We start from the raw sequence: 23,024 nt of genomic DNA, 5'->3' as shown, positions 1-23,024 counted from the left end.
ACCCTAACCCTAACCCTAACCCTAACCCTAACCCTAACCCTAACCCTAACCCTAACCCTAACCCTAACCCTAACCCTAACCCTAACCCTAACCCTAACCCTAACCCTAACCCTAACCCTAATAAGCCTTCTATATCTCTAGACTATTCTACTACTATATTAATAGTTAGTTTATCTCTAGCTATATAGGAGATATTATAGAATATCGACTAGCTTATCGATTTTAGTAGAACTAGCGTAGAAGTATCTAGTAGTTCTTAAGATTAGTAAGTAGTTCCTATATATTATCCGAGTCTAAGTAACCTTTCTATTTAACGAGGTAACTCTAACCTTCTCGTTTTAGGATCTTCTCGACTTCCTACTCGGTTTCTTCTTAGTCTTTATAGTAGAATATAGTTTAGTAGAATATTTCGGGGTCTACTAGTTCTAGAAGAGAGATATAGAATACTAGGTATATTCTAGTATCTTTCGGAAGTTCGAGTTAGTAGTTTACTAGCGATCGTTTCTTAGAGATTATAAAAGGTCCGACCTTAACCTAGTTAAGCTTTTTACTATTTCTCTTAGTCTTAAGATTCTTTATAAGGAGATAGACCTTATCCCCCTTTTTAAGCTAAGGACCTATAATCGATTTCGATCTTACTACTATCTTTATAGAAGATATATAAATATTCTTATAATAGAGTCGTTATAAGTCTCTTATATATTATTTTATAGCCTCTATATTTAGTCCTAGGATTAGTACTATATCTAGTCTTAGTAGATATACGAAGTTTACTTTATAAGGTAATACTTTCGTTATATTTAATATATAGCTATTTAGTACTATTTATACTATTAGGAGTAGTTCTAACTAGTTATTCTATATATAGTTAATATAAGCTCGTAGATAGGCTTCTAGTATCTAGTTTATATATTCTATCTATCTATCTATCTATAGTCGGAATACTATAGAGAGCTTATAGCTAATTCCGAAGTTAGAGATAAACGCCTACTAATAGTTAGAGCGAAATATTAGTTCTCTATTCGAGATAATAACCTTTAAGTATCTATAGTAGCGGAATAGTCTATCTATAATAAGGTATACTTACTATTCCGAGGTAATCGTAGTACTATATATAATAAAGTATATATATTTTATTAACCTATTAACTATAACTAGTATCGAGTTATAAGTCGCTTTTATTACTAGATTCTATAATTTTAGTAGTAGTCTAATAAAGTCTATAGTAACTTCTTCCTATAGTTTTATTAGTAAATATTATACTATTAGTTCTCTATAAGTTATATATCTTACTAATTTGTTCGTTTAGTATTCGATATACTTCTTAATATAGTTTACTATATATTTCTTTATATATAGGAATACGAAGTATTACTATACTAGCTTTATTATCTTAGTAACTTTTAAGTATCCTCTTTCTAGTAAGTTATAGTAATATATAATTACCTTATTAATCTACTTCTCTAATATAACGAACTTCTTTTATTCGTTAACTAGAAATTCTTCGTCGTAGTCGTTTAGTATCTATATTATAGTATTAAACTTCTATATATTAGCGGATAGCGTTCTATCCTTATTTGCCTTAAGGATTCGATACTACTATATAATATATTCTTCTATATAGTCGGATTATCGACTAAGGGCGTCTACTCTAGTATTGTCTTTTTCTAGAGTATACTAGATAATAAACTTATACTGTCCTAAGAGTTCTAACTATCGAGCTTACTATCGAGTTAGCTCTTTAATAGTAGTAAAGTACGTTAAGTTCTTATAGTTAGAGAGAATAGTAACTTTCGGTACTCCTTCTATATAGATTCTCTAGTGTCTTAAGCTTATAATAATAGCTAAGAGTTCCTTATTATAGATATCGTAGTTTGCTTCTACTAGACTTAATTTCCTCGAGTAGTATACTACTATATATCTTTATCTATTATTTTCTTAAGTAAGATATACTCCGATTACGTAATTAGATATATCTATCTCTACTTATATAGATTTAGTAGTATCGAATATCTATAGGACTAGTACTTCGATATATCGTTTCTTAATTAATATAAAGGCTTCTTTCTAAGCCTTAGTCTATCTAAAGGCTTCGTCCTTCTTTATTAGATATATTAGTAGTTCTAATACTTTAGAGTATTCTAGAATAAACTTTCGGTTATAGTTTATAAGTCCTAGGAATACTTATATTTCTTTAATAGTCTTTAGTTATAGCTATTTCTATACTAACTTAATCTTATTAGGACTAATTCGTATACTATAGATTCTAATAACGAATCCGAGGAACTTAACCTCTTTCTTATAGAATTTGTACTTCTTAGATATAGTCTTAAAGCTTATCTTAGAAAGTCGTCGGAAAACTTCCTTAATATTTTAAATATATTACTATAGAGACCCTTTAGTATAGATTAGGATATCGTCGATATATACTATAATAGTAATATCGATTAAGTCTCTAAGTACTATATTAACTAGTCGTTAGTATATTATAGGTAAATTTGTTATTCCTATAGATATTACTAGGAACTCGTAGAGTCCTAGTTTAGTCTTAGAATACTATAAGCTATTCTTATTCTTCTTTAATATAAATATAGTAGAATATATCCTTAAGGTCGATTTTAGTAAACTAGTTTACTTTACTAAGTCTATCTCTTAATTCTTTAATATTTAATAAAGAATATTAGTCCTTTATTATAATATTATTAAGCTTCCTATAGTCGACTACTATTCTTAACTCGTCTATATTCTTCTTTAGTATAAATAGTATTAGTAAACTTACTAGCGACTTTAATAGTTATATCTACTTTCTAGTAAGATTCTTATCTACTTATTCTTTCTATATTCTTAGTTCCTTTTCTAATATAGTATAAATAGGTCCTTATAGTAGCTTCTTACTAAGTTCGAGGTAGATCTTATAGTCCTATAGTATATATATAGGCAAGGTAGCTTCGCCTTCCTCTTCCTAAAAGAGCCGCTTATATTCCTTATACTCTTTAGAGATAACTAGTAGTATATACTTACTACTACTCCTATCTTAGTAATCCGGCTAACCTTTATTAGTATCTAATAGAAGTAAGATATTATTGTTTAATTCTCGTTCTAGTAGATTAGCTCTCTTTATACTATATAGCTATCTCGCCTTATCTACTATCGAACGCTATTAATATATAGGCTCTATATAATTTATATAATTATACTATCTAAATATAAGTACTTTTATTCTCTAGTTAACTACTAGGTTATAATATCTTAACTAAAGTATTTCTAAAATAATATCTTCTATAGCTATCGATATAATATCTAGTATAATATCTTTATAGTACTATTAGATATCTAGTAGAAGTAGTACTATCTTACTATCTACTACGGATATTATTATACTATTCGCTATAAATAATTCGTATCTATCTTTCTTTATCTAGATAGTAATTCTACTTCGTTTTATATATTCTAGTAATATAAAGTTCCTACTTATACTTAAGTCGACTATAATTATTATCGAGTTCCCTTTAATAGTAGCTATAGTACAAAATACTATATATTCTAATACTAGAGTAGTTATACTATATAGTTCCTATTAAGTACTTCTATTAATAGATTATCCTAGTTTTTTAATATTCTCCGGTTCTATAGTATAATTCGTTCTTATATATATTATTGTAATATAAGGAATTATTCTATCTATTAGTCTTAGATTAGTAGTTATAAGCTATTAAGACTTCGTAGTTTCTCCTTTAATAGTATATTATACTTCTATTATTTATATAAGGCTACTATCTTAGCTTATTAATTATTTATACTTCTTAAGGCTTCTCTTACCTTTTCTCTTAAGTTAAGTATAGTTTAAATATATTATACTTAACTATAGCGAACCTTTAAGTTCTATACTATATCTCTTATCTACTTATTAATAAAAAGCCTATTTAGAAGGAGATAGCTATTAGATATAAACTAGCTTCTAATTAGTAGTTACTCTTATATAATTATTTTAAAGTTATATTCGACTTCGTAAAGTTAGTAGTTCTAGAATATATTATAGAACCGGCTAATTATCTAATTAAAGTGTCCTATATAGAGGAACTGTTTTCTACTAATCTTAAAGAATACTTCTTTATATTATCGAGCTATTATAAGGAAGAGTTCTATTACTTAACTCTTTCCTTCTAGGCTAAAGTAGTAAAGCTTATTTCGCTTATCGTTCGATACTTTATTATCTAATAATTATTCGCTAGTATCTTCTTCGTTAGTATAGCCTTATTCGCTATCTTCCTATATTTCTTCTTTAGAGTATTAATCTAGAGTTTCTAGTATCTTAGGTCGCTAAGTACTAATTATATTAATAGTTCGTCGTTCCCTCGGCTTCTAGGGAAACTATCTAGTATTTTCCTTACTACTATAGTGCCTTCTATACTAATTATTATAATAGAATATCTAATAAAGGAATCTATATAGTACTTCTTTCTTTTCTTCGACTTATACTAACTTCTATTCTTCTTTCTTTAATATGCCTTCGCTATCTTCTATAGGCTTACTAGCCTTATTAGTAGTAGTATTCTATTCTTATAGAAACTACTTAGAGTCGTCTACTTCGCTAGTAACTAGCCTTTTACTAAAGTCTTATAGTATTCTCTATTCTCCGTTATTTTCTAAAGGTTATTATAAGGTTATTACTTTACGCTTCCTAGGTTTTCCTAGTATTATATTAAATTATAGCCGCTATACCTTATTCTTAGCGCTATAATCCCTTACTATATAGTCTTTCTTACTATATATATAATACGTAATCGCTTTCTTTCCTCTAGAATATAGTTTCTTATTATTCTTACTACGGCTATTCTTAGAGTTTCCCTTCTTTATTATATCTAAGTATATAGAGGCTATCTCTAGTCTATATAGGTTAGTATAATATAGCCGATTCCTACCTTAATTCTTCTAACTATAGAGAGGGTACTAGAGGTTAAATTTATAGCCTTTCTCTATTATATATTCGTAAAGCTTATCGTTAATTATAATAGAGGCCCTAATTAACTAGTCTAGTTCCTTAGTAATACTTCTATATCTTATTAGTTCGTCCTTAACTTAATCCTTTAGGCCTCGATAATATATAGTATATAGGGCTATATTGTCTTAGTTAGTAAGTTATAAGTACTTCTTAAACTAGGTTATATAGTCTAATATAGACTTAGTCTACTTAATATCTTAAATAACGCGAACTATATTCTCGACTTTATTAGAGACTATAAAGACTTATTATAAGATTATCTTAAGTCCTACGAATACTCTAAAGATTCTAGTAATATCTTCGTTATATCTTAAGTTACTATTAAGGTACTTAGTAAGATATAGTTTAAAGTAGTACTAAGTATAGCCTCGAAGGAAGGCTATTATAAATAGACTTCGCTTTATAGGCTCTATAGAGTTAAACTCGAAGAAGATATATATCTAGTTAAACTAGTCGTCGAGTTTCTCTTAGTCTCTATAGTATAAGTTAGGTTTAGCGACCTTTATATCGTCGTTAGACCGATTATAGTTAGTAGAGTATACTATATTAGTATCTTCTACTTTACTAGAGGTAGAGATACTCTACTTAGATCTTCTAGTAATAGATATCCTTAAGGGTATTTAAAGTATTATATGCCGTTATACTTACGTAATAGAAGTTAGGTAATTCCGTCGTTATAAGTAGGGTTAGTACTTATTAAGTAGTCTAGTAGTCGATAGTAAAGTATTACTTAGTTAAAGTATAATCGATATAAGAGATTAGAATAAAGTAATAAGTTAATTCTAATTAGTCGGTTTATAATATAAGTTAAATATAAACTTCTAACTACGAAATCTATCGCTATTATATACGAAGGAGATTTATGTCTTATTATAGCTTATATCGAGCTATACTCGATAGTCGTCTTCTACTCGCTATCGAGCTATACTTAACGGCAAGTAGTTAAGCTAATATCTTAGGCACTACTAGCTCGACTTACTAAGGATCGAGCACTAGGGCGTAGCTACGTCTATACTAATTATATTATAATAAAATCTAAGCTTCTAAAACCTTAAATTAACTTTTCTTAGTCCTATATAGTATAACTTAGTTATATCTTTAAATAATTATAGTAGACTACCTAACAAGTACTAACTCTACTTATAACGATAGAATTACCTAACCTCTATTACGTAAGTACGACGGCACGTAACACTAATCTTAGCGCCGCCCTATCGATATATACTTATATGTTAAGTTACTTAATTACGTAGTTAGAAATACTATAAGCCTTAAACCTGTCTAAATCGCGAGTAGACGTATAGTGCACGTTCCTAGCGCAGACTATCGGATTGTAGCAGAGGTTGTAGTCCGCTCCTGCGTGCCCGCCGTAGGAGAGCTAGCTTGCGCTAGCGTCGAACCTTCTATTGTTCGGGACATTACCGTCTGGGTCCCTATGTCCGAAGTCCTAACGATTAGTCGCCCGCTCTCGTTGCTCACTACTACGCCGTCGATAGTCGCGGCAGGTCCTCTAGGCGTAATTGTATACCCTGCTATAGCAATCTCCGAGGCCGTCCCTGTTGCCAGAGCTATAAGAGCTTGCGATCCTAGAGTGACTACTGCTCCAAACGCCGGCGAAGTAGTTCGAATAGCGGGCAGCGATATTGTATCTGTGCCTGTAATCACGACTCCGCTAAGCTCTGCACTCATCATAGTGCTATCGTCTAACGCCGCAGAGCCGCTAGGTGACAGGGTGTATCCATTGATAAGCACCTTAGACAAGTGGTTCTCGTACTCTAGTGCGGTAATCGTTTGGGTTCCAAATGTAAGATACGCCGTACTAATGGGTCCTGCAGGAGACTGCTCGGAGGATACTGTGCTCAAGTCGTCATTGAATATAATGGACGAGCCCCGAGCACTACTAGCATCGGTGGTCGCTGTATCTCTATTGCTGTTCAGTGATGTCGTCGAAGCGTGCTCTAGAGTCACTGTCTGATCGCCGTGAAGCGCGTTTCCTGACCCTTCGCTGGCGAAGACGACAGTGGAGTTTGAGACGACGGTGGGGCTACGTGTAGCATTAGTACCAGATGACGTCAATAGAGCAACAATCGCTCCAGCAATGTCGCCAGCAGCAATCGAGGCTGTATACTTCGTAGTCTCTGATTGAGGATCTTGTGAATCTGGAGGTGTTGCAGGATGATCTGTCGTCGGAAGACCACCGCTTGAATCCCTACTGGTGCCTGCCTGGAGGGCCATCACAGATGCAATGATGTCACCAATATTCATCCCTTCAGCACTTGAGGGAAGCAAGAGCGAGTGACTCGACGAAAGCAGCGCTGACGAGGGTGTTGCTACGACGGTAACGCCCTCCAGACTTCGGGTGGTCGAGGTAGATTGAATTTCTTGTCCCTGTCCTTGTGCGCCTCCTCCCCAGCTATGGCCATCGGTGCGGCCTTGAGATGAGGCTTCCGCGTCTCCGTTCCCATCACTGCTTGATTGTTCAAGTGCAGAGGTAGCCACACCATCAGGACCGGACGTTGTCTGTGCAGATGAATCCACAGTACCAGGGTCGCCGCTGGACAGTGCCGAAAGCGTCAATGTTTCTTTCCCTCCGTCGCTGTAGCTATCCCCTCCATTGGTCGATGGAGCACTTGCATAGGTAGCGTCGCCGCCGTGAGAAGACATGGTTTGTCTAGGTGTGCCAGCGGAAATAGGCTGGAGCTGAGAGGAGCTAGTCGAAGCCGCTGGTGTCTCCGCGACGAGTGCGGTATTCGACGGCGCCGACGAAGTAGGCTGTTGCGCAGGTATTGCCGTGCTTGTAGTCGTCCCTGCCACAATGGGTGAAGTAGGCATGGCCATGGAGGAAGCCGGCTGCAGCATTTTGGGCTGCAAGACAAGGTCCCGTGAGTACTTGCTACAGTGCCAACATAACTGTGCAACAGACTTACCGGATCGAAGACACCGTTCAACGCAAGCAAGCACTCACTCCAGGCTGGATCGAGGTACCTGAACTCCGGCGGCACCGCCAAGTAAGGGTGATACTCCGCATCCACCATCAGAGTACAGAAGTCACCATGCCATGCTTCCCCGTTGATATTGTTCGGAGCACCATAGGTAGTGCCATCAAAAGTATAATTATCTCCTGATTCCCAACACTGCGGCATGCAGTAGTAAGCACTCGCGGGAATCGGTGGAATAAGATCGGCGAAGTTGAACTAGGGAATCATATAGTCAGCAAGGTTCGGACACGCGAAGATACTGGTGGTTGTACTTACGGAGTAGGCGACCTGCTCAAGGAAGTAATGATAGCCGGAAACGCCGTACACGTCGCTGGATGCCATTTCCAAGATACCGCTACCATGCGTGTTACCGACTAGACCGCAAGAGTCTGTCGCGTATGCAGTCTCGTAGCTGAGGTACGCGCGGTTTTCGTAAAAGGTCGTGCTGGCAGAGATCGTATAGGGCCCTGTTCAGACTATAAGCGCGGGTTCGAAAGAGGAGAGGGCTAAGGCTGATTACCGGAAGGGTGCGTGCTTGTTCTGTTCGAGGCAAAATATGGGCAAGGCGTTCCCTCGTAGCCATTTGAGGGTATAGACTCGGATGAGACCGAGCCGAACGGACAAAATGTACTATGATATGGTGCAGTGGCGCACATGTCTCTGGTATAACTGGTCGTCACTGGAAAGTACAAAAGCTGTACAGCCCCGCCGACTATTGTACAGGGTCCGCAAGAGCCGGCCGGCGTCGATGCACTCACAGGTTGCGGTCCAGTGCTGCTAGGTGTGGTTGTACGGCATACTGGTACTGAGACAGTATTCGGCGAGGGTTCATCGGCGAGATGCGCCCCTGCGCTGCTCCATGAGGCATGCAGTGCATACCACACAGCTTCCGCGCTGCTGTATTGACTGATTGCGGATGCGCAGTCGGACTGCTGCACTGAGCAGCTAGGCGGAGGTATACCCTCAGAAGTGGTGACAGACAGAAAGGTCGTAACAGGCGTTACGGTTCCGAGGACGCGGGAATGCCCGTCGCAGAGGGTGGTGATGGTCGCAGTATAATTGGTAACCCACCATGAAGACGTCAACTCCCTTGTATATCTGACATGCCCGTCATAGAACAGTTGCCATTCTTTGTTGCAAGCGGTATAGTAGGATGAGCCTAATGCAGAATTAGTGAAGGGCATGGATCGGAAAGGAATAGTTTAGACATACCGCTTCCTTGCGCTGGCACCGTCCAGGGTGAACCAGGGGCTGTTGCTATGCCAGTAGTGTCATTGTAGGTCGAAGTAGTACCCAGAAGTAGGCTAGAGTTCTCGCTAAGCGCCATTCTGCTCGTGAGGATGCTAGAAGTAGGTGTTGCAGAAGCCGGCAGGGCTATCGAACTCCGTCCCTGTGACAGGCTACCGCCTGGTAAAGCGAAGCTGGTACTCTCGAAGAAGGGGCTGCTTGATCGCGAGGCCTGATCATAGCCACTGCTCCTCGATGGTACAAGAGTCGAATTATGCAAGGTACCTGGTTCACGACTGTCGTTAGTAAGGTATCCCAATGCTGACCTTTCGTTCCTATATATACGCACCATTGACTGCTGCGTGACCGGCTACAACGAAGTGAAGCACAAGAATCGAGGGACATCCTCCCTTGTGGGAATGCATCTTCGTACCAGGACTGTAATTCTCGAGGTCGGTAAGTCGCTAGAACGCGAGCGGTAGAGCAGGTATGACTGAACACCAGCTTGACGCGGCATGGCATTGACAAGTATCGGCCCCAGTGCAGTTTTATGCCCTTAATGCCGGCAAATCGAGACACCGACGCTCAAGGCGACGACGGCATCATTCCTCGGTAGCCAATTGTGGTAAGTAAATCCGGCACAGTCAAAGCCAAGTTGTGTCCTCGGCCAACCAGGTACAGGAAGAACCTGGTAGGATGTGTTGTTATGCGGGTGAGTACAGCAGCTTCATTTGCCGGTAGCGGCGCTTAGGCATGTGGCTGTGTAGATCTGGGGCCAAAAGGCCCGGTATGATACTGCAGGTCGCCTTCTAGACAGACCTGTGAGCTCATTCGAGGAGTAAATATACTCCTTTAGCCGCACCGGTTGTTGCCCTATGCAGACTACTTTATAGACTACTTTATAGACAGTGTTACTCTAAGTAAGTAGTCCTATACTTTCCTATTTAGTTATAGTTTACTATAGCTACTATACTATATTAAGATTATATTATAGCTAGTATACTAAAACCCTAACCCTGGGCTGCTCTCACGACAGCTTCCACGCATCCTCGATGCCCAAGCCTCGCTTTACGGAGGCGCCAAGTTTTACCTTCATCGCCTCCATATGTGACTAAGTTGCATTGTTAATCCTGTGCAGAGCCGTCAACTTCTTCTTGTCGCACTCGCCCTCCAAGCGTGGACGCAGAGCATGCTTCTCCAGCTCATTTCGCCGAGCGAATCGCTCTCCCTCCAGTGAGTTCAGAGCGGTGCTGGAAAAACGCAGAACATCGAGGAAGCTTTCTGGGACGGCTGCTCTAGCGAAGATGCACGGCTTGCGCTTTTTGGCGGCATTGCCGGTCAGGATGAGGCATCCTGGCTTCGCCGCTTCGGCCGTTTTTGAAGGCTTTGCAATCGTGGTGTGCAGATGTCATAAGGAAGCCAATGGCTTTGCGTAAGTCTTCGAGCGGCTTGGGCCAGCGTACCTCGCCCTAGAGATTCTTCAATGTGCATTCTTGGCATATTGCGACTTAGATGGATGAGTGCAATGTTTGTAACTGACTTGTATCTGAGTGGAATGTGTCAGACGAAGGTTCTTGTTGATCGGTATATAGGTTGTAACCATGGCTCGGGGATTTACAGCGGTACGGGTGAGGTGACGAAAATGCATAGGATATGGTGAACGATGGCCTCTGAGCCAGTTAAAGTGTTTGTCAAGGAGGACTGCTTGTATGTCTTAGCCAAGCTGCTATACCATTGGCTTTTCCATAGGCCCAACAACCACACCTCTCTTAACAACAACCCTCGGCCTTGTTCCCCTCTGAAAGACCTCCTTGGTCGTCCATTCAGGCCCCAACGGCACCCTTAAGCTGCGCTCATACTGCTCCCCCTGCTCAAAGCCATGCGGCAAAACGGGGGCGAAATATTTCTTCCCTTTTCGATCCGTCTTCTCGCTGACGATTGCGTTTGGCAGCTTAGCATCCTTTCTATCCTCGGGCCTGACGCCTCCGGGCAGCTTGGTTTTGAACAGCGGGTTGTGCAGTTGCCGCTTGTTGGCCTTCTTCACGGCCTTGGAAAGACCTATGCCTGTCCAGCTTCCCCATCCAGGAAGATGTGTCGAGATCTCTTTCTCGTCTTCATCGGCAACGAGTTCTGCCTTCTCCCTCTCAAAGGCGAGATGTACATCGTCGCCTGCGAAGGCTTGGCGGTGATATAAAGCTTTCTGTTCGTCCGCGGTGAGAGCGGGATTCGCATCTCCTCCTTCTTCGCCGTCAGAGTCATCGCCGGTCTGTTCAATGGTCTGCCAGCCTGAGGTGTTTCCGGCGGCCGTACCGTCGGTACGTACTTCGCCATCCTTCTCCCCAGTGGGCACAGACTTCTGTTCTTTGCTAGCCTTCTTCGCTGTCTTCTGAGGTGGAGGCCCAAGTGCAGCAACCCCGTTCGCAGGAAGCAGCTCAATCATAGCTTCGCCATCGTCAGTAGTCCTTGACCGCCGCTTCGACTTCTTCGCCGCAGGATCCGTCAGCCATGCCGAAACGAAAGGCTCGTCCTGCGCCTCATCCGCCGGTGCTGGATCCTTCAACCACACAGACCTCGCGCGTTGTGGCTCTCGCTTGTCCGAACTCTGGCCGCCTTTCCTTAAAATGCCCTTCAGTGGCTTCGCGGCTCCATCGCGGGACGCTCCAACCATATCGGCGCCAACAGCGATCTCAACCTTCTCCTCATCATCCGACATATTACCCTCCTCCATCTCCCGACTCTTCTCCTTCTGCCTCTCTGCCGGGCTGATCTTCGCCTTGGGTCCAAAGATCGCCCGTCCAAGGCCCTCTTCTCCCACCTTTCCGTCAGACTCCTCCTCGTCTCCGTCTTCGACTGCCATCTCCTTCCTCAGCCTCTCCACGTCCTCCTCGTTCGCTTTCCTCCTTCGTTCTTCGGCAGCACGCATGAACTTCATCCCACCCACGCCCCTCTGACCGATACCCTGCCTGCCCTCCTGAAGTCTTTGAAGCTGCTTCTCCATTTCATCATTCTCTTCATCCTCACCCGAGACTGAAGATACATCACTCCCCTCGCCGTCCTCCTCCCGTCCTGCGATCCGCCTCTTCAACTCCTCCCTACGCCTCGCCTCCTCCATCACCCCACCCCTGGCGCCCTCATCCCAAACAGTGCGATTCGTAGCTTTGACCGACTTCGCAAACTTGCTGTCGCGGTGCTTGGTACTCATGCGCTCCTGTGCGCGGCGGCGGTCGTTCGTATCCCTTTCCTCGTCATCCACCCCACCATCAGGATGGAGCAGCAATCTCTCCTTCTCCGCCAATCGCTCCCGCTCTTTCCGGTGAACGCGGCGATAAGCTTTACTTTTAATCTTCGCGATCCTCTTCGCCTTCACCTCCTGCCGAAACATTAACTCCCTCGCCCTCCTCAGCTCTGCACGTCGGCGCATCACTTCCTCGACAGGAAGGTCGTTAGTAGCGAGCTCTTCAGCTCGCATAAGCTCGTCTTCTTCATCATGATTTTTCTCGTCAACTCTGGCCACCATGCCACTCTCTTCCATTATCCTGCGGATACTCTCTTCTAGCTCGCCTTGTGGCTTCCCGTCAATGAACTTGTCCTTGCCCACATTCTGCTGCTTACTCGGATCCACGAGCGGAAAGGTCAGGAACTCTGCGCGACGGTTGTGAATGACTGTATCTCGCCAGCGGTCGAGTTGTTCTTTGGCTTGCTCAGAAGCTGCTTCTCTATGCAATCGATCCTGCTGCCGCTTTGGAAGGGGAGCCGTGAGCCGCTCTGCACGCTGGGACTTGCGCTTGGGCTTGGTGGTTGCAAGGATCTGCTTACGTTGGGTGACGTCTATGTCGGCAAGCAAGTCTTCCATTGTAATTATCCCGGATTCTGCGGGTTGTAATGGCTTCGCGTCATCTTTGTTTGTTGGATCTAATGCCTCGATCCGGTCACGGAAGCGGGCATAGCGTTCTTCATCGTTCGCGCCGTCGGCTTCGCCCTCGTCATCGATCTCCGACGGCGCGTCTTCTTCGTCCTCTTCGCTTGCGCCGTCGCTCTCATCTCCATCTTCTTCTACATCCTCAGCGTCTTCCGCAGTGGGGTCATCATCCAGCATAGTAGCGAGATCAACACCTTCGTCGCCAAAATCGTCGTCCTCGTCCTCGCCATCACTACTGGCGCTGCCCTCGTCCAGGTCAATCCCACCATCTGCAGCATCAGACGCTAGAGACTTGCTCCTTCTCACGACCTTCTTCCTTCCCACACTACTGCTCCCTCGAAATGCGAACCCCTCGAACCTCTCCTCATCACTCTCCCCAAACGCTTCATCGGAGTCCAACTCACTGTCTTCGTCATCATCCTTCAGCCCACCCAACGTCCACTCATTGCCCTCACTGTCACTGCCTTGCTCGACACCGTCATCGTCTTCGTCGGCAATGCCTCTGCCGTTCTGTCGTGGCAACTTCCTCTGTGGCGCACTGTCGTCCTCGCTCGCGTCAGCCTCATCGTCGTCGGTGCGTCGGCGCTTCTGGCGTGGCGCCCCCTCTACGCTCTCGCCCAGACGATGTCGCGGCACGGTTTTGTCAGGTTTGACGGAATGCGCCGCGGTGGAATAGGCGTCGAGATTGCGCTTGCGACTTTTGTTCTTCGCATTGCGAGGAGCGGCGCCTTGTACACTTGAGCGGGCCAGGCGGGGAGCCATGATGGTGATGATATAGGTAGAAGATGAAGATTGTCGTGCCTTCCTCGAAAATGCTCATTTCGGATGCCAAGATTTCGCGGCGCAAAACACTTGGAGGTTCGCGATCCGTGTCTGTGCTCGCTCCCGAACCTCCGCCGGACAGCAAGCAGTATATCATCCTCGCTCCATTCACCTGGCGTGCAAAAAGGTATTAGCGCATTCCTTTACAATCCACAGCGCGAATGCAGCCCTCACCCATCCTCCAACGCGCCATCAAGCGCCTCGCCCTCACCACTAAACAAGGTCCGCACAACTACTACAAGGGTAACCGCACGGGAGCAATGGGCAGCCACACCAAGTACGGCGGCTATAAGATCGATTGGGAGAAAGTGCGCACGTATATGTGTCCAGACTTGACGGACTTTGAGGTACGACGTGAATCTGTCTCATCCGGTGTAGTGGTGAGGGAAAAGGCTAATGCCATGTCCGCAGTTGACGCCCTTTGTCACGCGACGCATCGAGAAACGCAAGGATGAGTTCGGGTCGGGCGGTCCGATGGATGGGAAGGAGTATTTGAGGAAGTGGAAGGCGGAGGGTGGGAACATATGAGCCAACACCCTTACGCTCCTCGGATCGGACGACCACTCTTAGATGGAAGCATCACCGACGACTTATGAGTGTGTGAACGACGTGCTGCCGGAAACACAGACCGACAAGGCGCGCACGCGAGAGAGGGCGCGAGAGAGGAAGCAAGAGAGATAATGACTTGGGCACGAGAGGGTGATTGGAGAGTCACGCAAGTCAATCCACCGACTCGCTGCGATTGTACGGTGTTGCCGATGTAGTGCTAGTAGTGTGGCAGCACGTCGAGCGGACTGTACAATCACCGGGTCCATACTCCAGTGCGGTACGGTGGCTTGTATCGCGAGCAAGATAGCACAGGCGAGCGTATTGACTAACCGGCCTTCTCTCGCGCGTCATTAGGACGCAAGCAGACCGCTGCTCCTGGCAACTCCTCGTGCCCACGTCTAAAAGCGCGGCTTGGAGCAGACTTGGCGGAGATCCTGCATTGGAGACCTCAGGCAGAGAAGAGCAGCGTTGGTGATGGGAAGCGGTGGTAAAATCCATGGCAGCGTGCCGCAAGAGGTTTGTGGTTCGCTATGCAGACCGTACCATCATTGCCACAAGCGCTTCGCATATATGTTACAGTGCTATACTCGTACATACACGGACACCCGTCGGTTGGGGTTCATGACAATAACATGTCGGGTGAGTGGCGATCGCTCGTCTCCCATTTTTCAAACGCCACTTGATTCGCCCAAAGCACGTAACACACCTTCATACACCCCAAACATAATGGCAGCACTGGGTACCACGCGCAACATATGCGGCACCAGGCCTCCATACAGCGCACCCATTCCTTCTTCCCGGAACACCGTGACGAAACAGCTCCAAAGACCGTTGTACTTTACATTGCCAACTGCATCGACAGGTGCTTGCCGTAACCGCGTCCTGACAACTTCGTGAGGATATGTGATCAAGGCGGCGAAGAATTTTGCACCGCCGGCCGCAGTTAGCTGGCCAGTCCATTGGACCGTCTTATCCCAGACGGTAGGTGTGCGTCCAGATTTCAGCAGATCGACCTCGCGGCGTGCCAATGAGCGCTTCGCTTGTTCGTAAATGACCCATTGGAGCGTGCTTTCACTGACACCCAAGTAAGAGGCGCTCAGTCCACGGTAAAGTCCGCGAATGCCTTCGGTCCGGAGAGTTTGCACCACGCAATCCCAGGCATTCTTGTACTGGCGACCCATGCCACCGGGACCGGCGTTCTGCTTGTCGAGCTGCAGTCGAGTCTTGACAAGCCATATGGGGTTCGTCGCCGTGCCCGTGATGATACCTGCGCTCGCTGCTGCGAACAGATGCACCATTGCTGTTTCCTGACCGTCGAAGAAGTTACTCGAGATGATCTTCTTACCGTTGCCATATGCCCAGAAGTTGATCGCTCGCGCAGGCACCACGCCTATCAGGTTCGCATCCAAGCCTTTGAACAACGCTCTCCATCCCTCAACCCTCGGTATCGACGCAAGTATCTGGCCCGTCTCCGCGATATGCATCCACGCCGCTCTATAGAACGGTAATTGGCTCGGATTCGGCAAGCCCTTCGCACGTCTATTCGCCGCTAATTGCTCCTGGTAGAACGTACTCTGTAGCCTCGTCTTGAGCACGTCCAGCGGCGAAGTCAAGGTCGCTGATGTCATGCCGCCGAGACCGCCGGCAACAAAGTGCGCCCATGGTCGCCGGTCCTTCAGGGATGGTTTGCCCGCCTGAGAGGCAGGCAGCGGGGTTATCTGCTCGCCAGCATCTTCCGCTCGGCCTGGGTCGACTTGACCGAGTTCGCGCGACTCGGTGAAGGGGACTGGGTTGAAGCTGGACTGCTTCGTGGCAGATGGGACTGAGTGCGTGGTTGCGACCATTCAAGGCTGGGCTTGCGTTGGAGCGCTGGAGCTAGTGGTCGCAGTAATGCAAGATCGGTCGATCAATAATTATGGTTTGTCGCCTGATGGAAGAGTGCAAGAGACACTGTTGGCGACTGCAAGCCGTAGACTCGTGACGTTGCCGGTGCAATGCTGTCTTTGCTGTCTTGCCGAAAGTGGTTGATTTACTTAAGTGTGAGTATTTGCTTGAATCGGTGGTGATGGACCTTTCCGAACGATCGGACTTCGGGAGTCCGCTCCGCCCCGCATGCTTCCATCACATCACCACCACCTCATCACTCACACTTCGCCTTCAGGCAAGCCTGCACCGAAGAAAGGCTTCCGTAGCAGACAGGATCACAGAGCTTCAACATGTTCGCGACACCCGTTCTGCGGGCGGGCATGCCCAGCTTCTTCCGCCGCTCTGTCGACGAGTTCCGTCGACAGGCCAGGATAGCTGTCAAGCTAGAGACCCTTCAAGTCCCTCAGCGGGCATACCCTCTGATACAGTTCGACGAGGCCGATAGTGACAAGAGATGCAAGGTCATGACCGACAAGAGCATCCTGGGCGGTTACAGCACGGCATCATTAACCTACGTTCCGGGCGCTGCACACACTGAGAAGGTTGATGGCAGGATCGATGGCGGAGAGGATCAGGGCGAAGAGCCGAGCCACGTCCTTTTCAAAGGCAACATCAACCCAGAACTACCACCTAACCGACCTGATGTGCACCGAAGCGGTTTCGCGGCGTGGAGAACGAGGGATCGCGGATGGTCTCTCTTCGGCAAACTTCTCTGGGACATCGATCCGTACTCATACCTCGCCTTGCGCATTAAGTCTGATGGACGGAAGTACTTTGTCAACATTCAAACCGAATCCATCGTACCGACGGACCTTCATCAGCATCTCCTGCCGAGCTTCACACCCGGTAAGTGGGAGACGGTATGGATACCTTTCACCGCATTCGTCCGAACGAACCACGGCATAGTCGTCGAACCCCAAAAGGAGATGCTAAGGCAAGTAGTTCGGAGCGTCGGCATCGGACTGACTGACCGCATGCCTGGACCTTTCGAACTATGCATTGCTGACATTTACGCCACGAACCGAGAACCGGAGACAGAGGGTAAGAGCGAGGAATCTGGCTTTGCGCTTGGGCCTTATCCAGCGCCCGGACTGGAGCATGTGAGAGCCAAGCAGCGGGAGAAGAAGGATGATCCGGAGAAGATATTGATATGAGGGAGCTCGACTGCTGCTAGTAAAACGACAGCCCATCTACGACAGAGCCTCGACAATCACCGGTTCGCTAGCTATCAAAGTATGCATCGGTTGATTTGGTCCGCACGATGCGGCGACGTCATGTCGCACGAGGCTTGAAAGCACTCCCGCTGCGCTGCGCGGTCCCCGTGCTGCTATCCCAGATGTCTACGTTGATCATGCCCGCAGTACACTGCAATGACCAAGTATGGAAGGCGCTCCAGCCCATAGACAGAACCTGACTTGGTTGGAGTAGCAAGACAAGACACGTTGCCCGCGGAGAGAGACGTGCGGCCGGCTACCTAGTCGGGTATGTTCTCTCATACCTTGCAAATCGGATTAGCCTCGAAGCTGATCGCGTCATAGTATCCTGATGGGACGGTTCGCTCATGAGAATTACAATGACCACCATCGAGTGTGCGGGTGTGGGTGCCCGGAAACATCGCCTAGTGAAACCACAGCTTGGGCAGCAGCCACATTCTGATTTCGTGAGAAGACTAATTCTTAATTGCTGGAGACTTTCAAGGCTCCTTACGCAGTGCATTGACCTCCTCGGCGCTGTAGCCAAGGATATGCATCACATCGAGCAAGTTCCCGCTGTTCAGCCGCACGGGCGCCGCCTGCTGTACTTTCGGTTTTGCGTTGAAGGCAATACCCAGGCCCGCAGCTCCCATCATCAAGAGGTCATTGCTGCCGTCACCGACCGCAATGGTCCGCTCGATGGGTATGCTGTTCTCTGCCGCAAGCTGTAGCAGCAGTTCACGCTTTCGCTGAGCGTGAACAATTGGTGCGCCAGGGACCAGCTCGCCAGTGAGGATGTTGAGGCCGTCGTCCGACACCAGATGATTGGCATGGGCGTAGTCTAGACCAAGCGTCTCCTTCACCCACATCGCCAGAGGGGTGAAGCCTCCGCTTAGCACCGCAGTCTTCCAGCCAAGCTTCTTCAGTACCCGGACAAGCTCCTTTGCACCGGGCGTGAAAGTGATGGTCTGCGCCTTCAGCTGCTCCCAGATCGACGTCTCAACACCCTTGAGCAGGGCCACTCGGGCGCGCAAAGAAGCCTCAAAGTCCGTGTAGGGCGCTTCGCCACGCATTGCCGCTTCCGTGATGGCTGCCACTTTGTCATAGAGTCCTACTGCTCGGGCTAGCTCGTCGATGACCTCTTGTTGTATGAGCGTGCTGTCCATGTCGAAGACTGCGAAGCCGGGCCTCCGGTGGGCTTGGTAAAGGGATCCAGGTTGCATGTTTATCTCCACATCGTATCTGGTCTGCAAAGCTGTCATCCTGGTTGAGTGAACGCATGTCCTGCATTGCTCGAGGGTCGGCTGTTGCTGAGCCGAGTGTTGCATGATCTCAAGCACCCTGCCATGGTCGAGGTCGTTGAGGGCCCAAGAAGAGTCTGCAGGGTCGAGTTGAGACTCGATGTTCTGCGAAAGTTCTCCAACGAGACTGTCCCATATCGGCTTGTTTAAGGTTCGCTTGCTGAAGACCAAGATGGTCAAGTGACTTGCCGTCCGAAAATTGGGAGCCATGGCGGTGTAGGAACGCGAGCGACATTCACAAACGCGATATGCTGTAATCACTTATGTATCATGACTTTCATTGGACGGTCAATGAAATGGCTTGCTTATTCCACTGGGCGCACGTGGCAGAGTTTACAGCAGATTCTACAGTTCTGGATTTGCAGCTTGAACCAACGTACGGGCTCGATCACAATGGCGACGTCCTGTCGTCCTCTTAACGAAATTACTGCAAGTTGCTCTGCTGCTAAAAGTACCACAAAAACTTCTGTTATGTGCAAACACGTTCACACTCGTCGGCATGAAACCGAACCGATGACGTCTTCGGAAACTTGTAATCGATCAAGATCTCGCTAGCGTCATCTTCCGGCAGAGGTACCATCTCCCCTTGCCAAGAGCAGCATCTCTACCGCGTATCACTCGCCGGGCGATGTCATCCACCCAGCGGACGCGAGGCTGGCGTCCAGCATATCGCGCTCGAGGTAAGCTCTGTTTCTTTTTGCGACTCGACTCTTCTTCAACGACCATATGCGGCCGCTTCTACGCTTCCTCTCCGTCTCTCTGCCTTCCACTTCGTTCTCGCTCATTGCCTTTCGCACTTCTTCCAGCTCAGTAGTTAGGATGGCATCTCACAACAGCAAGAAGCACCCGCGCGCAGACGCTCAGTCGGAAGAAGACTATAACCAAGTGAAGAATGCGCTGAAACATCCAAGCACCAAGCGGGCGAAGCAGATCGATTCTGACACTCCATTTGACCAACTCGAAGAGTTGCTCGTGAAGACGCGCAAGGATGTGAAGACGCGCAATGTGTTGCATTGGTTCCGCTCCAAAGATCTCCGTCAGGAAGATAACCGAGGCTTGCATGCTGCGTCGCAGAAGGCGAAGAAGAGCAAAAGCAACCTCATAACCATGTATCTCTTTACCCCGAAAGATATGGAGTGGCACGGCACCAGCCCAGCGCGCTCTGACTTTATCCTGCGGAATCTGCGCATACTGAAGGAGCAGCTAGAGCAGAAAAACATTCCGCTCGCCATTATAACGGCAGAGGAGCGAGGCAACAAGACGGAGAAGGTCATGCAATTCGTGAAGGAGAATGACGTCTCGCACATCTATGCAGATATGGAGTACGAGGTTGATGAGCTGCGGCGCGACATCGATCTAGGGAAGAAGGTGCTGGACGAAAGTGATGTCTCACTGGACGTATTGCATGATCAGACGGTCGTGATCCCTGGCACTTTGACCACTGGCTCCGGCGGGCCACATAAGGTGTTTACACCATATCACAAGGCCTGGCTCGCAGAGACCAAACAGAACGCGGAGTTGCTTGACCTCGTACCGCCACCGGAAGCGAATGACACGGATGTAGCGAAGCAGTTCGAGAAGCTTTTCAGCTCCAGTATTCCGGAGCTTCCCGAAAGCAAACAATACGCTTCGAAGGAAGAGCAGGACCGCTTGCGTGAACTTTGGCCAGCAGGCAACGACGCAGGCATGAAGCGTCTGGACCACTTTCTCAATGACAAGATCGAAGACTACAAAGCCCACCGTTCGGAGCCAGCAAAAGACGCGACCAGCCGCATGTCAGCATATCATAATTCCGGCATTGTGAGCATGCGAGCGGTACTTGCAAAGACGAAACAGTTCAACGGAGGCAAGCACTTCGATGAAGGTGATGTTGGCGTTGCTGCTTGGGTCCGCGAGATCGTGTTTCGAGAATTTTACCGCCAGTTAACCATAATCACGCCGCACACTACGATGAACCTGCCACAGAACCTCAAGTTCGATTTCGTGCAATGGGAGGACGACGTTGACGGCTGGAAGAAATGGTGCGAAGGCAGGACGGGCGTGCCGTTTGTCGATGCAGGAATGCGGCAGATCAACACGGAGGCGTACATGCACAACCGGCTACGGATGAACGTTGCGTCGTATCTTCGCGCGAACATGCTTATTGATTATCGGTTGGGAGAGCGGTACTTTGCCGAGCACCTGGTCGACTGGGATCTGAACAATAACACGCAGGGCTGGGAGCCGTCGTATACCATCTTCAACCCAGTAACGCAAGCGCAGAAGTGCGACCCTCATGGCGACTACATTCGGAAATGGGTGCCTGAGCTGGCGGGGTTGAAAGGCAAGGAGATCTTTGCGCCGCATGAACGCTTGAGCAAGGAGGATTTTGAGAAGCTTGGGTATCCGTACCCGCACGTTGACTACGCACAGTCGGCGCAAAGAGCGAAGCAGCGGTATAAGCAGGATCTCGCGAACGCGGACCCTTAAGCGCAAGCGTCGAGCTGTGCGTCTCTAGGCCAATTATTGGAGTGTTATGCGTATTGCACAAGCTCTGTGTTTGAGCGAAAACCACTCGCGTTGGGCGCTCCTTCGCTCCAAAGGCCAGTCTCGGAACGCTTCCTGAGCATCGGATTTACAATCATACATTACGAGATTGCACAGCCGGACGGTGTGTTAGGACGCAGGGTTATCCGAAGGGACCTCTCCGGAATCGGTTCGACGGACCAGATGTACATCTTTGGAAACGAACCCAAATATAAATCTTGCCTCTAATGTCCAGGCTCGAGAAGAGGCAACTCGAGTCATTCAACGAGTAGACGCTGGATACCACTCGGGCCAGCCGGTAAGATGCAAGTGCTCAAGCGTATGCTCTCAAGCCGATTTTGCCCAGGCCTGGAAGCATGCCGGCGGCTAACCTGCTACAACGGCCGGTTCTGCCAGCGACAGGACCGCAAGCACCGAGGCGGCCATGCGGAATGCAAGTTCCCTTCCGGCGTGCATGAACAGGATCTGCGTGTGTACAATATGTTACAGGCGAGCCTTTCATGGGAAGCGCAAACATTAGCGCGCCTCGGCGGGACAGGACGTCTTTATGGCGGCCGCAGAACGAAGAAGACGCAAGTTCAACGGCAGGTGACGGAAAGACTAAGGATCCGGCAGCAGGGAACAAGGATGCTGACGACGAGGAAGAGGATCTAGCGGCAGTGAATGGAAGAATCCGAGGATCAAGGAGAGGGTGCTCTGCCGTCGTTTGCTGCCACTGTTGACCAAGTGGTGGATTGGGAAGTTGCTGCGCTGAGGTAATAGAAGAACCGTATCGAAACGCAGGGCAATAGCTACCAACAGCTCGTGCTCGATATTAGCCGCGGTCACCAACTGGGAGTTTGCGCCGATCCAACCAGAGACGCCTTCTCGCCATTTGGATGAGCAGGACATGAAAGTGACAGGCGTGAATACGCTACTTGCCGGCCGTCACGGTAATAGTGTCTAAGTAACACGATGGAAGCGCGTTCGTCACATTGAACGTTGCGGGTAAGTCGGTAATCGGAGAGGCGCGGGTGTCAGATATGAAGTTTCACAGCTAGTGCACGGGGATGGTGCACAAACTGCAAGATGAACCGCTTGCGCACACATACAATAACAACATAATCTTACAATCAAGCCTGCTTCGTACCATACATCTCACATCAACCCTCCTTCGCGCCGGCGCTTACTCGTACCTGATCATGCCAATCCCAAAGGCGCTACTACGTCACGTGAAGCCATTGCTGCCAATAAAATGTGCATACCAGCGTACAGCGACATCAGTCAAAAGCTCCCGGCAGCCTTCCATCACCAACTTGGCCTTGCCCTTGCACAATTTTGTTCTTCGCCTCCATAGCCCTTATCCTCTCCTGCACAGCAGACGGTCTCCTTTCTGTCGGTGGAGGAGCGGGAGGCACCGTCCCTGGCTCGTCCTCTACTACGGCAGGCTCATTGACAGTCGGTATCACCGCTTCTTGCTCGCCGCTCGGCGCGTCCTCGAAAGCAGGCGTAGTCGCTTCGTCTTCGTCATCCTCCTTCGGCTCTGGTGCAGGATGCTTCTGCGGTACCATGTCCGGTCTTCCCGAAGCCAATACACCTGAC

At 47.4% G+C, this 23,024-nt stretch overlaps 8 protein-coding genes across 8 annotated transcripts; 3 read left to right on the top strand and 5 right to left on the bottom strand.

Moving 5' to 3' along the window:
- Positions 1-2,220: 2,220 nt before the first annotated feature.
- On the bottom strand, positions 2,221-2,373 carry BAUCODRAFT_66435 (uncharacterized protein; the record flags this gene model as incomplete). The annotated part of the gene is made up of 1 exon (XM_007676408.1): positions 2,221-2,373. A coding segment is annotated over one exon (153 nt), but the record flags the coding sequence as incomplete, so codon positions are not given.
- Positions 2,374-7,276: 4,903 nt separating this feature from the next.
- On the bottom strand, positions 7,277-10,129 carry BAUCODRAFT_430818 (uncharacterized protein). Its single transcript, XM_007676916.1, has 5 exons — positions 9,557-10,129; positions 9,193-9,492; positions 8,501-9,139; positions 8,257-8,447; positions 7,277-8,196 (listed from the first exon to the last, which is right to left on the bottom strand). Exons 1-5 carry the CDS (start codon positions 9,630-9,632, stop codon positions 7,576-7,578), a joined length of 1,827 nt encoding a protein of 608 aa, XP_007675106.1. The 5' UTR covers positions 9,633-10,129; the 3' UTR covers positions 7,277-7,575.
- Positions 10,130-10,900: 771 nt separating this feature from the next.
- BAUCODRAFT_430784 (uncharacterized protein) lies at positions 10,901-13,932 on the bottom strand. The gene has a single exon (XM_007676915.1). It carries the CDS (start codon positions 13,886-13,888, stop codon positions 10,934-10,936), a length of 2,955 nt encoding a protein of 984 aa, XP_007675105.1. The 5' UTR covers positions 13,889-13,932; the 3' UTR covers positions 10,901-10,933.
- A 177-nt stretch (positions 13,933-14,109) lies between these two features.
- Positions 14,110-14,476, top strand: BAUCODRAFT_67350 (uncharacterized protein; the record flags this gene model as incomplete). The annotated part of the gene is made up of 2 exons (XM_007676478.1): positions 14,110-14,295; positions 14,360-14,476. The coding sequence occupies 2 exons, from the start codon at positions 14,110-14,112 to the stop codon at positions 14,474-14,476; spliced, it is 303 nt and encodes a 100-aa protein (XP_007674668.1).
- A 689-nt stretch (positions 14,477-15,165) lies between these two features.
- Positions 15,166-16,514, bottom strand: BAUCODRAFT_155702 (uncharacterized protein; the record flags this gene model as incomplete). The annotated part of the gene is made up of 1 exon (XM_007676914.1): positions 15,166-16,514. The coding sequence occupies exon 1, from the start codon at positions 16,339-16,341 to the stop codon at positions 15,166-15,168; it is 1,176 nt and encodes a 391-aa protein (XP_007675104.1). The 5' UTR covers positions 16,342-16,514.
- A 229-nt stretch (positions 16,515-16,743) lies between these two features.
- On the top strand, positions 16,744-17,577 carry BAUCODRAFT_66957 (uncharacterized protein; the record flags this gene model as incomplete). The annotated part of the gene is made up of 2 exons (XM_007676448.1): positions 16,744-16,965; positions 17,008-17,577. 2 exons carry the CDS (start codon positions 16,744-16,746, stop codon positions 17,575-17,577), a joined length of 792 nt encoding a protein of 263 aa, XP_007674638.1.
- A 539-nt stretch (positions 17,578-18,116) lies between these two features.
- Positions 18,117-18,944, bottom strand: BAUCODRAFT_66878 (uncharacterized protein; the record flags this gene model as incomplete). The annotated part of the gene is made up of 1 exon (XM_007676442.1): positions 18,117-18,944. The coding sequence occupies one exon, from the start codon at positions 18,942-18,944 to the stop codon at positions 18,117-18,119; it is 828 nt and encodes a 275-aa protein (XP_007674632.1).
- Positions 18,945-19,736: 792 nt separating this feature from the next.
- On the top strand, positions 19,737-21,386 carry BAUCODRAFT_67237 (uncharacterized protein; the record flags this gene model as incomplete). The annotated part of the gene is made up of 1 exon (XM_007676468.1): positions 19,737-21,386. One exon carries the CDS (start codon positions 19,737-19,739, stop codon positions 21,384-21,386), a length of 1,650 nt encoding a protein of 549 aa, XP_007674658.1.
- Positions 21,387-23,024: the final 1,638 nt, after the last annotated feature.

The sequence above is a fragment of the Baudoinia panamericana genome (genome assembly GCF_000338955.1).
Source record: "Baudoinia panamericana UAMH 10762 unplaced genomic scaffold BAUCOscaffold_4, whole genome shotgun sequence".
In the NCBI taxonomy this organism is placed as follows: Eukaryota; Fungi; Ascomycota; class Dothideomycetes; order Mycosphaerellales; family Teratosphaeriaceae; genus Baudoinia; species Baudoinia panamericana.
The sequence above is the reverse complement of the archived record's forward strand: the minus strand, read 5'-3'. Positions and strand labels throughout refer to the sequence as shown.